At 34.1% G+C, this 12,499-nt stretch overlaps 2 protein-coding genes across 2 annotated transcripts in view; both read left to right on the top strand.

Moving 5' to 3' along the window:
- The first annotated feature begins 1,436 nt into the window (after positions 1-1,436).
- On the top strand, positions 1,437-5,503 carry LOC145333251 (uncharacterized). Its single transcript, XM_080178387.1, has 7 exons — positions 1,437-1,527; positions 2,365-2,404; positions 3,162-3,244; positions 3,726-3,754; positions 4,560-4,649; positions 5,154-5,196; positions 5,412-5,503. The coding sequence occupies exons 1-7, from the start codon at positions 1,440-1,442 to the stop codon at positions 5,501-5,503; spliced, it is 465 nt and encodes a 154-aa protein (XP_080034513.1). The 5' UTR covers positions 1,437-1,439.
- A 1,689-nt stretch (positions 5,504-7,192) lies between these two features.
- LOC145334003 (uncharacterized) overlaps positions 7,193-12,499 on the top strand; it is a 19,548-nt gene continuing 14,241 nt past the window's right edge. Inside the window, exons 1-5 of the mRNA XM_080179280.1 lie at positions 7,193-7,237; positions 8,600-8,687; positions 9,147-9,199; positions 11,285-11,387; positions 11,941-12,020. Of these exons, the coding sequence (XP_080035406.1) occupies positions 7,216-7,237; positions 8,600-8,687; positions 9,147-9,199; positions 11,285-11,387; positions 11,941-12,020 (346 nt within the window). The 5' untranslated portion in view covers positions 7,193-7,215. The remainder of the gene's footprint in view (positions 7,238-8,599; positions 8,688-9,146; positions 9,200-11,284; positions 11,388-11,940; positions 12,021-12,499) is intronic.

Genomic DNA, 12,499 nt, shown 5'->3' with positions numbered 1-12,499 from the left:
TAAGTGTAGTTCATAACAGTACACTTAGTAGCAAATCTACTCTATTGCCATTTTCATATACATTTTTGACACCCGATGCTTTATATATAAATTATGTATCAACCAATTAAGATTTAATGAAAGTCCCCAAACAAATGAGATAACGTGCATAATAAAACTTTGGGGACTAGCAATATTTACTTTCCAATCCCTCGAACTTTGGGGACCTGAATTTATTAAAGTTCGATTGGTTAGTTCATTAAGTTGAGTGTATAAACGTTTCAACCATTAATCGTAATTAAAAAAGGGGTAAATTAGTGTATGATTATTGGCGATCATTGTCGAATCCCTTTAGATCTCTACAAAATTATAATTTTAATATTCTCGCTTTATCGGAAATAGTCGAACTTGTTAAATTTGAATTGATCAATTATTGTTTGTAGATCCTGTATGAATTTTAGAATTGTAGACTATGTAGCAGTTGACGAGAAAACATTGGGTGCAATGTTGCTCTGTTTTTCATTCATCATATAAAGTACTAGGCTTATCTTGTCTGTAGCAAAGGATCTCAACAACGCTGAACCGATACGGTTCTCATTTACAGTGTAGCTTCTCATAGGTAATGGGAAGGTTTATAACCATGAATATATTTATTTTTGTAAGTGTATGACTTACTGGACTTCCCTTACTAAGAAGGTGTCGAAACTTTTTTTTTGAAGCTACAATTCAAAATGGTGGAGGGGGGAGGGGGGTCTCCTTCCCCCTTCAATCCTTTCACCTCAAGGGCCCCCTATCTACATTGAAAGGACAACAGGAACGATTACATCCAATTGTGACAGGGGCATAACATTTCAGAAAAAAACTGTATTTTAAAACTTCTTATGTATTTTGCTAGTTTTCAAACATTAGACATCAAAGCAATGTATAGGTTTATAACTATTTTTGAGTAGGGTATTCTTCAATTTTTTTAACAATCATCGCCCCTAGACCCCCCCCCCAAAAAAAAAAAAAAAAAAAAAAAATTAAATAAACATTTTAAATATCAAAACAAAGATATTTGATAAAATTTAACATACTGTAACTGAATTTATATGTTTAAATCTTTGATGTTAAAATACAAATTATGTTGGCTTAAAGATTCAATATATTATTACTTGGATATTGCACCAGATTTTCATTTATTCTGATAAAGTGATACTCCCAGCTGGCTAAGATATAGATTACCCCCATCCATCTCCTTAATTTAATTTCCTTCCTTCCTACTGGATGGAAAAAACTCACCAATAATAAATAAATAAATGATATCCATATTTTTCTACTGTCAATATATCCTATATCAATTGCTATAAGCTATGTATCTTCATTTAAATTAATTTGGATATTTTTAAAAAGTGACATTGAAAAAAAATTATCTATATTAAATTTTGATAATATAACTATTCTTAAATTTTAGATTAAAAATGCAGAAGTTAGAAAAGTTGAAATGGGGATTGAATATAATTCGCCAGCTTGGAGCAATCATATTCTTGTACAATGTTTTATGCTTAGGTTAGTTAGAATAGGTTTTAACTACTCATGATAATAAATTTATAAATGTAGATGTATAATCAAACAGCTACCTGTATCCCTCTGTTGGAAAATCTATCGTTTGCTAGCAAATTGCTTTTTGATCTTATGTAGCGGCTTAGCTGTGTTAATATTCCCGAAGCTATTGGTTGATTTCCAAAGATTTAACTGAAAGTCGGCACAGGGTTCTCGGGGAGGGGACATACAGTTATTTAACCCCTTCACCTTCTATTGTTTTACTCTTATCTCATTAATGCTAGTTGGTTTCCCCTTCTGGTATACAAAGCAGTAAGGTTTTTTGCTTCTGAAGTTTAAAATTTTGATAATTACAGAACTTATTGATTTCTTCCTGATTTATTTTCATAGGTATTGGGATGGTTTTAGACAATTTTATTTTTAGGTGCAAGTAGTCGGATGGTTTTAGGGTATTTTCTGCTCCCACCTTACCTTTTTGAAGACAATATCCCATGATGTTAGGGGCGCAACTGCTAGTCCAATACTTATATATAAAGGAGTAGTTTTTTTTGTCTGAAGCTAAAGATACCTCAAATTTTCAAAATTGAAAAAAGAATTCTAAGAGGATAATACCAATAATGGCTTCGAAGCCGATTAATATCCCCTGGATTAGAACCGGTTCTTAGTCATACTAAAAATCATGTATAGCACCGTATTACATACAATTTTCCGTGAATATTAGAATTAAAATCATAAAATTAAGACCAGTTATGCCTCTGGAGCGAACAAAACATTTCTTATTTTACTATCCGGAGAAAGCTGTCTATGACTCGATGCGATAAATAAATAATTTTATATTTTTAGCTTTCAGTTTTATGTGGCCCTATACCAAATTACAAGCAAGGAAACTAAAACAATAATATCAAAAGTTTGGGGGGTTTATTTTCCAGTGACAATTTCTCATGCGAGGGTGAACGTTCCTCCTCCAAACCTAGTTAAAAACCTTCAATAGACCTAAAAGAAGCTTCCCTGTGATAAAGAAATTAAAAGTTGAGTAGAGGGAAAGGTTTGGCCCAAAACAGGCGCAACTCATTATCATGCAAAGTTTAAACTTCCAGACAAAGGTCGTGCAATCAAAGAGTTTGTTGTCTGTGGGGTTTTAGCTAACCTAAGTGTTTGCTTGGAGAGAATAAGCTCCCCTTAGTTATCCTTGGTTGTTGGACCTGATTTTAGAGTGTCATAGACAGCAGTTGTCATCCTTGTTAGTAGCAAACTACTCTATAATTTAAAATATCCGTCTGTACGAAAGAAACTTTTTTGGGGAAACGTGATTTTATGAGCTTCTACAAAAGTTAGACTGCTGAAACTTTTTGTCAAATCCCATCATGAAGGAGCTTAATTAACTATGAAATATCCATAGCGGTCAGACTGCTTTTAAGCAACTTTTTAGCTGCTTTTATTTTGTAAACCTGATTTTCACGGCTCCTGTAAATGATTGAAGGTTGAAAGTTCTTGTCAGCATTTCCATTAATATGGAGCATAATAAAGTATGAAATACCATAGCAGTCTAACTGCTTTTAATCAGCTTTTTAGCCTCTTTTACATTTTACAACAGATTTTGTTACCTTCTTGTTTCACTGTTGTTTTATTTTTGGTTGCAGTGGATTAGGTTTATCCCAGTCAGATATTCTGGTCATCAGTGGTTTGGTTCCATTCCTCTCCTTTCCTGCCTCACCTGTTATAGGTAATGTTTACCAAAGATCTAAAGGGATAAGACAATGGCCGATAAATTAATATACATCTCCAATGATGATGTACCCCTTCAGTAGATTAAAATTAGTGGTTGAAACGTTTGAACACCCAACTTGCAACAATCAAAACCTATCAAAGTCCCCATTTTTATTCCAACAAATAAGAAACGTTATTATAAAACTTTGGGGACTGGAGTAATTTTACAGCCCATTTTTTCCTCTATCTCTGAATGTTTACACATTAATTGCGTTACTCACATACAGATAGACAGGCAGAGATGGGTAACCGAAACAATAAAAAATTTAAAGACATTTATTCTACTCGCGGTTTTCCTCTAAGATCATAGTCGAGCATAGAAACCTTTTCTTCTTAATGAAAAGTAAAATAAATAAAAGGAGGTGGGTAGTTTTTTATAGGTTTTTTTTTATTTCAGTTGAAGTTGGATTAGGCTATAACAAATGTATTTATTTTAGGTTTTATTGGAGACAAGATTGGTTGTAAGGCAGGAGATAAAAAATCAGTCAAAATGTTAAATCACATAAAGGACGTCCAAGCTTTTTTTTTATGGGGGGGGGGGGGGGGTAAAATGAGGAGTTTCAAAGGTTTGGGGGGGTTAATATAAATTATTTTTAAAAATTTTAATAAGAATTAAAATGGGGGTTTTAAATTATGAGTAGGGTAAACAACCCTTACCCCCCCCCCCCCCCCTCCCTCAGATCTACTATATCAACCTAGCACGTCTGTTTGTCGTTACATTACAGTCTAATATTTTTTTGGCACACTCTAAATTTAGCATTTAGATGGGATATCAATGAACATCTTTTTATGTCCTGCTTTTAATATGGACTTATATAATGTATATCGTGGCTTATATTACAGCTAGAGATCTAAAAAATTTTGTGGTACATTCTTGAGCAATAATAAACTTCCGTGAGTAGTAAGATCATGACCGTTTGACCACTCCTTGGCCGATTTACTATTTCCTACCTGTAATTTTGCCGTTTGTAAGCTGCCAGCCGCAGAATTTTAAAACAGCTATAGACCAACCAAATTTTTATGTAGTCTTTTATTGTGATCAGAAACAGATAGAAATATTAATTGGCGCCGCCAACCGCCGTTTTACCGCCGTAACCGCCGAAAATGGCGGTTTCCGTTATTTGTACAACTACATATAAACAAAAATCTTTGTCTGCTAGAAATTCTTTTTTAAAGTTGGACTGATTATTAGTCCTGATTGACCCTTTAGGGTAATAGATCTATTTTGAGTAATTAAAATTTTAATTTTTGACTAAAGTGATAAAATACAGGTGGTGATGACTCTATTGTTTTGGCTAGTAGCTCTAGTGACTGTTGGTATGAATTATATTCCTAAGTATAAAAACATAATTATGCAAAAGGTAACTTACTTTTTTTTGTAGCGATGGCACTCTATAATTCACTTTGTCTGACCGTCCGCCAGTCATTACGTAATGCTATGGGGGATATGCGATTTTCTGCAATTTTTTATGCGCATATAAGCTATACAATGTTTTGTCCGTCTGTCTGATGGTTAGCTATAAAAGATATAAACGTAATTTTTAAGGTTTCTTTCTATTTTTTTTTCAATGTTGTGAAAATTGAACATCTGTTTTATATCTTACTTTGTCTGATTGTCCATTACATGATTTTTTTGTGTTTTGTCTTTTACTACTAATGAATGTTGTCATTTTAGAAAATTGTTTGAAAATAGGAATAGCCATATGTGGTTCAGGTTTAGCCTACTAGATGATTTTTAAAAATGTAAAAGGTTGATTTCCCTGATGCTTACAGGCGGATTTCGCTCGGCTGCCGAGCCCTTGTAAAAATTTCCAAAAATTAGCTCTTCTTTGAATAACTTTGTAAGTTGATAATATTTTGTTTAGATTGAGATAGAATCAGTTGAAGCCTTGAAGAACGATATCCCAGGAAAAGAGCAATTCAAACCAATAGATATAGAATACGTGGAAAAGTTTAGTTTGATAACATGGACCTCATTTATTGGTCAGTTCGTTCATCCAGTAATAGGGCAGGGTTTGTGGTTAACTGGGTTTCATTATTTTAGTACATGATAATCTGGGAAAAGATCCAAGTAATAATAAATCCTCCATGATGATGATTTATAATTTGCTTCTTACCTACAGAAGCTATACGTTCATTTGCCCAGTTTAAACCTGAAGACTTCTCTGGCGATTGTTCTGCACCTGTAGATCTGTCTATTTCAAAGGAATTCTAGATTAGTAATTTATAGCATAGTATTACAGACAGCTTTCCGCGGATATTGAAATGAAAAATTATAAGATTAAACAAGTCAAAGGCCTGGAATCACAACACTGCACTGCACTGGTATGCATTTTATGATTTTATTAAAAGCGAAGCTTTTCTATAACTAGGGTCGGTCCGTCCGTACGTCCGTCCGTCCGTCCGTACGTCCGTAACGGATAGCTTTTTCCGTTAATTAAGGCATGTTAGAATTGTCCTATCGATTTCAAATTTTGCATGGTGATTCCTTTAGTAGTTAGGTACGATTTAGAAAGCGTAGCAACTCTGTAATCATTACCAAAATGTCCGTACGTCCATTTTAAACATGTTGATTTTTTTTTACTTTTTTAACAACAAATTTTTATGTGATCTAATCATCGGATTGATCTGATTTTTGGTATATTGATTCCTGGGACAACAAAGTACAATGTTATTAGCGAAGCATCTCTATAATGAAGTTCTAAAAAAGTAAGTATGTCCATAAAAATTATCCTGTATCAAGCAGTTTTTCAACAAATTTACTTACAATTTTGCTTCGACTCTTATAAATTTATATTATGATAATTAAGTTCTAACACTATACAAGTGTTAATGTCCGTTTGTCCTACCGTTTCAGTGCTTCGCTTTTATGGATGTTGTCATCCTTGTTTAATATTGTGTTAATTGTTTTTTAGTATGACTGAAACCGGTTCTAATCCAACGGATATTGATAGGTTTCAAAGTCATACTGGAATACATCTTTTAAGAATCCTAAAGGCAATAAAATATACTCTATAACTAAAATAGCATGCAGAAGGGAAGTTTAGTGTGGGGTGGGGGAGTTGTTATCAACATCACCCTGAGAAAGGAAATTAAATGCCACTACCTTCCCTATTTCTATTTCACACTTACAAGACTCATTCCTTACGTCCTCCCCCCTCTTGCAAATTCCTATGCACGCCACTAAGATAGTTTTTGTTGTTTTAATTTTTATATATTTCATTTTACTCTTGAAAAACTATTTATTATATTCATTTTTTTGGTGTTCTTTATTTAAAGCGAAGCTTTTCTACAATTAGGGTCGGTCCGTCCGTACGTCCGTACGTCCGTAACGGATAGCTTTTTTCGTTAATTTAGGCATGTTAGAATTGTCCTATCAATTTCAAATTTTGCATGGTGATTCCTTTAATAGTTAGGTACGATTTAGAAAGCGTAGCAACTCTATAATCATCACCAAAATGTCCGTACGTCCATTTTAAACATGTTTATTTTTTATTTTTTTTAACAACAAATTTTTATGTGATCAAATCATCCGATTGATCTGATTTTTGGTATATTGATTTCTGGGACAACAAAGTATAATGTAATAAGCGAAGCAACTCTATAATCAAGTCCTAAAAATGTAAGTATGTCCATAAACATTATCCTGCTTCAAGCAGTTTTTTCAACAAATTTACTTACAATTTTGCTTTGACTCTTATACATTTATATTATGATTATTCAGTTCTGACACTATACAAGTGTTAATGACCGTTTGTCCTACCGTTTCAGTGCTTCGCTTTTATGGATGTTGTCATCCTTGTTTTATATTTCATTTTACTCTTGAAAAAATATTTATTGTATTCATTTTTTTTGGTGTTATTTATTACATAAAAGAACTAGAATGACAAACATATTTAGTTAATCTGTGATGGAACTGAACATGTTATGAATTTTAATCTTTACAAAGGTACTAGTTGTTTCGCACATAGCCTCTAGGGTAGGGTTGGGAAGATCAGGAAAATAGCTTAAAACTATCCAGTGACCTTTATAGATTTTCCCTGAAAAGTACAATTTTACCGATCTTAAGGTTTAGACAAAAGAGACTTTCTACTTTATGATGATTTTTAGTTTACGCAGGGACAAGGGAATGATATTCTGACAAACAATTCTAAACTTTAAAAGGTTTCGTGATTTTTTTTATAGAATTGATTGTTACAATAGCTACCCCTGAGTTTTTGTCATTATAGTTAGAAAGTAAAATTCTCATTGGCTTTAGAAATTATTTTGAAATATAATAAAATAGTGACCTTATTAAAATTGTTTATCGCATCGCATTTAGACAGATTTCCGCGGATAATAAAATGAAAAAAGTATAAGATTATGCAGGGGCGTCCAAGCTTTTTATTTTGGGGGGGGTAATTCGTGTTTGGGGGGGGGGTAAAATGGCGCGCGAAGCTTGCCGCAAATTTTTTATACCCCCCCCCCCAAAATTTTTACCCCGGGCGTAAAATTTGCTTGGGGGGGGGTAATTACCCCCCCTGAAATCTGTTAGCAGGGGTAAATTTAGTTTACCCCCCCAAAAAAATTTACCCCCGGGGTAAAATTTTTGGGGGGGGTAATTTAAATTTTATTAAATATATAGTATTAAAAATGCGCGTGAAGCGCGCAAAAATTTTTTTTATTAGAGATTTTTTATTTTGGGGGGGGGGTATTTATTAATATCAGCTGGCTTAGAACCGGTTCTCATGCATACTATTACTTCAAAATCATAAATCTTATTACAGACAATTTTACATGAATATTAAACAATTTTGGGGGGGTAAATACCCCCCCCCAAAAAAAAAAAATATAAAATCTCTAATAAAAAAAATTTTTGCGCGCTTCCCGCGCATTTTTAATACTATATATTTAATAAAATTTAAATTACCCCCCCCAAAATTTATATAGTATTAAAAATGCGCGCGAAGCGCGCAAAAATTTTTTTTAATAGAGATTTTTTATTTTTTGGGGGGGGGTATTTACCCCCCCAAAATTGTTTAATATTCAGGTAAAATTGTCTGTAATACGATTTATGATTTTGAAGTAATAGTATGCATGAGAACCGGTTCTAAGCCAGCTGATATTAATCGGTTTCGAAGCCTTACTGGAATAACAATTATTTTTGATACATTTTTTCATATTTTGTAATTTTTAGATGAATTTGTAAATAGCACTAGTAGTTTTAAGCCAGGGGATATTAATCAGTTTCGAAGCCATGCTAAAAAAATAATTATCTAAAAGATAAAACTTCTTTATTTTTGATTGTTTTTTCCCATTTTGTAATTTCTAGATGAATTTGTAAATAGCACTGGCGGTTATTGTGAAGATACAGCAAAAGATTATTGCTTTTATTCATTTACTTCTTATCCATCAAATAGGTATTTTTATTAGTAGCGAAGCTACTCTACAATTCAATTTGTCTAATGTAATTTTCTCGGTAACTACAACTACTGAAGCTAGTAGATGGCTGAAATTTCGATTCTCTATTTTAATGAGTATGATATATGATTGCTTGATCATTTGGTCATTTATGCTTCAAAATTATAGATTTTTAAATTTTGTACATAAAAGGTTTCGTGATTTTTTTGTGTGCTTTTTTTTCGTGCTTAATTTAAAATCAATGAAATTCTTTCCACTAATAATATTGTATGTACTTCCATCCATGAATTTTGTGCGTCGCAACTTATGGATATTGTTATCCTTATTTTATTTGTCAATCATTAAAATATTTAAAATGTAAATGTACAATAGGTAAAATGTTGGATCTATGCTTACTTACATTTTAAAAAGTAATTTAAAAGCCTAAAAATGTTTTGATTTATATTATTTTTGTTTAGTTCAATGTTTTGTGATGTTTATTTACAGGACGAGGAAAATCAATTTACAATAGGTATAGTTGCATTTCAATCAGTTTTAATATCCGCAGGATTAGAACTGGTTCTCAGCCATACTGAAAAATTATGTATAGCATCAATTTTCCACCAATATTAAAAAATAGAAAAGTAATACTAATTTTGTTAGCCCGTGCCTTTGGCCCGTCAAGGCTAACAAAACTGCTTTAATCTAATAATTTTTCATCTTAATATCCTCGGAAAGCTGTCTAAAATATGATACATAGCTATATTTAACTTTTTTTAACTAATAGAATAAACTATATCTAGATGTAATTGTTTATTAAAATACTAAAATTTCTTTTTCCACATACAGCAATTTATTTACATTTTTGTACATTGCGGTAACCCATGCGGGGGACAGTAACCCCAACCCAGTCTGCGGGGCTACCCAGTACCCAACATAACCTAACCTAAAGTAATAATGAGACAAACGTAAAACTACCCTCCTCTTTTTTTATTTGTTTAAAAATAGGAGGGGGGGGGCCCGCAGGGGCGTCCAAGCTTTTTTTTTTGGGGGGGGTAAAAAATTTTAGGGGGGGGGGTAATTCGTGTTTGGGGGGGGTAAAATGGCGCGCGAAGCGCGCCGAAATTTTTTTTTACCCCCCCAAAAATTTTTACCCCGGGGGTAAAATTTGATTGGGGGGGGTAATTACCCCCCCTAAAGTCTGTTGGGGGGGGTAAATACTCCCCCCAAATCTGTTGGGGGGGGTAATTACCCCCCCCAGACTAATTTACCCCGGGGGTAAAATTTTTGGGGGGGGTAATTTAATTATGTAAAAAAAGCACCTACCTAATCTATTAAGTTAATAAGTACTATCCTATAACATAAAGTAGTAAGTAAGGTTTATTTGACTATAGCTTCAGATTTCATTACTTTTAATACTGAGTTCTCCTTTTTAGGAAAGCTTCACATAGATCCCATGATGGTTCCACACTATTATAGGTCAATCCTTTGAGTGGTTTTAGGCTATTTTTCTCCTCCCTTTTTACCCTTTAGAAAACACGAGTTCTTAGATGCTAAGGGCGCCACTACTATTCAAATATATAGTAGTATCTCATTCTTTAGAACATAAAAATACAATAATTAACTCACTAACCAATGAACCAATATGATTATACTTTAAAGTGAAGCGTCTTATAGGTCCTGGTAAGTTTTATAACTAGTTTTGAGACACCCTGACATCCTCCCAAAAGAAATCGCCTATAGAAATTCTTTTTCATTATTATTTAATGAAATATTTAATTTAGTTAGGTATCTATTTTATGGAATCTTCAGTGCTTTACAATTACATTATAGGTTTTTGCCCTTATAAAGGCCCAAGCAAATAAATACCCCCCCCCAAAAAAAAAAATTTTTTAAAGACCATTATTTGGGGGGGGGGGGTAATTACCCCCCCAAAATGGTTTGGGGGGGGTAAATACCCCCCCCAAAATCGTTGGGGGTGCCTACGGCACCCCCAAGGTAGGGGTAATTTTTTTTTGGGGGGGGAATTGTTCAAAAAATTTTGGGGGTGCCTACGGCACCCCCAAAATCGTTTGGGGGTGCCAAATGGCCCATTACCCCCCCCCCCTTGGACGCCTATGGGGGGGGGGGGGTATAAGTTCTCACTAAGGTTCTTTGTGTGAAAGCGTCGTAATTACAAAATCATTATTTCTGTCCCTATTTCTTATATAAAACTAACAGGATCTCAGTGTGTGTCTGTCTGTCTGTACTTAAGGATTATTCTTACCACTTAGCCGATATGGTTCTCCTTTACAAAGTAGCTTCTCATGGAGAGTTTTATAACTATTTTGGGGGAGGTTACCACCATTCTCCCAAGAGAAATCGCAAATAGTAAAAAATCCCCAAATTTGTTTTTACCTTTTCTTCTTAAAACTAAAATAAAAAATGCAGGAGTCGAATTGAAACTCCCACCACATAAAGAGCCCCTAAAGTCCTGTAGGGGCGTAGCCGCTAATTAAAATAGAAAAATGACATTTTGTATCTCCCGCTTCACCCAAGCTGGCTTACGGGTGACTCAAGCTTGGTATACTGCAGGAATAGGTATACTGTGCCTTAAGCTAGACTAAGCTTTTTTCAGGAAATTTTGGATTGCTATTCTTCCTGTATTTGGTTTGCAAAACCTTTTTCTCCTTTGGAATTATACCTGGATGGAACATGGTGGATGCAGTCGCCAGCAAAAGGTTTGGACACCCTGAACCATAAAAGTAACAGGATGTTTGTCCGAAGGATCATGCTAACCACTAAAATCATATAATATAGCCTCCCATAGGCCCCTGAGAAGGTTTACAACTAATTTTGGGGGAGGGTACTATCACCCATCGCCCTTAGAAAAAATAACCTCGCTAGTTTAAACTTAAAGGTTTTGACATGGATCATCAGGGATAAGATATTGCACGATTAATTGATATACAACCCCAATGAAGATATACAAAATAACCTCATCTCTAAATTTTACTTATTATTAAAAACAATTTGCACCTTACAAAATTAAATAAATGAACCCAAAGTTTTTGAGCCAACGCATAAGTTAAAGTAATTGATAAACTTTGAGTACTAGTTCAATGTCTCCTTCATCTATACTCATAGCTGGCTACAATAACGATACCCCCCATCCAATCCCTTTACTCCATCCCATCCCAACCTACCAGATGAACGATCTGACAATAAATAAGGTCCATATTAGCAACCTTAATTGACGAAAAATTGACGTAGTCTAAATCCACTATCCTATAGATGTCAAGATTTGGGTGTAGAATTTTCTTGGGTCATGGTTCCTGGAAATCTTGGATTAATGGTTGGACCTCTTGTTACAGGTATATAGTACATACACACACACCCACACTCATACACACACACACACACACACATACTCACACACACAGTCACACACATACTCACATATTTTCTTGGGTCATGGTTCCTGGAAATCTTGGATTAATGGTTGGATCTCTTGTCACAGGTACATAGTACATACACACATACACACACACACATACTCACACACACACACATACACACCACACACACACACAGTCACACACATACACACACATATTTTCTTGGGTTATTGTTCCTGAAAATCTTGTATTAATGGTTGGACCTCTTGTTACAGGTACATAGTACATGACACACACACACACACACTCATACACACACACACACACATACTAACACACACAGTCACACACATACACACACATATTTTCTTGGGTCATGGTTCCTGGAAATTTTGGATTAATTGTTGGACCTCTTGTTGCAGGTACATAGTACATACACACTCACTCACACACAC

Source organism: Acartia tonsa, chromosome 12 (genome assembly GCF_053477335.1).
Source record: "Acartia tonsa isolate MP-2025a chromosome 12, ASM5347733v1, whole genome shotgun sequence".
Lineage (NCBI taxonomy): Eukaryota > Metazoa > Arthropoda > Copepoda > Calanoida > Acartiidae > Acartia > Acartia tonsa.
Note: the sequence above shows the minus strand (reverse complement) of the source record. Positions and strands in the feature narration are given on the sequence as shown.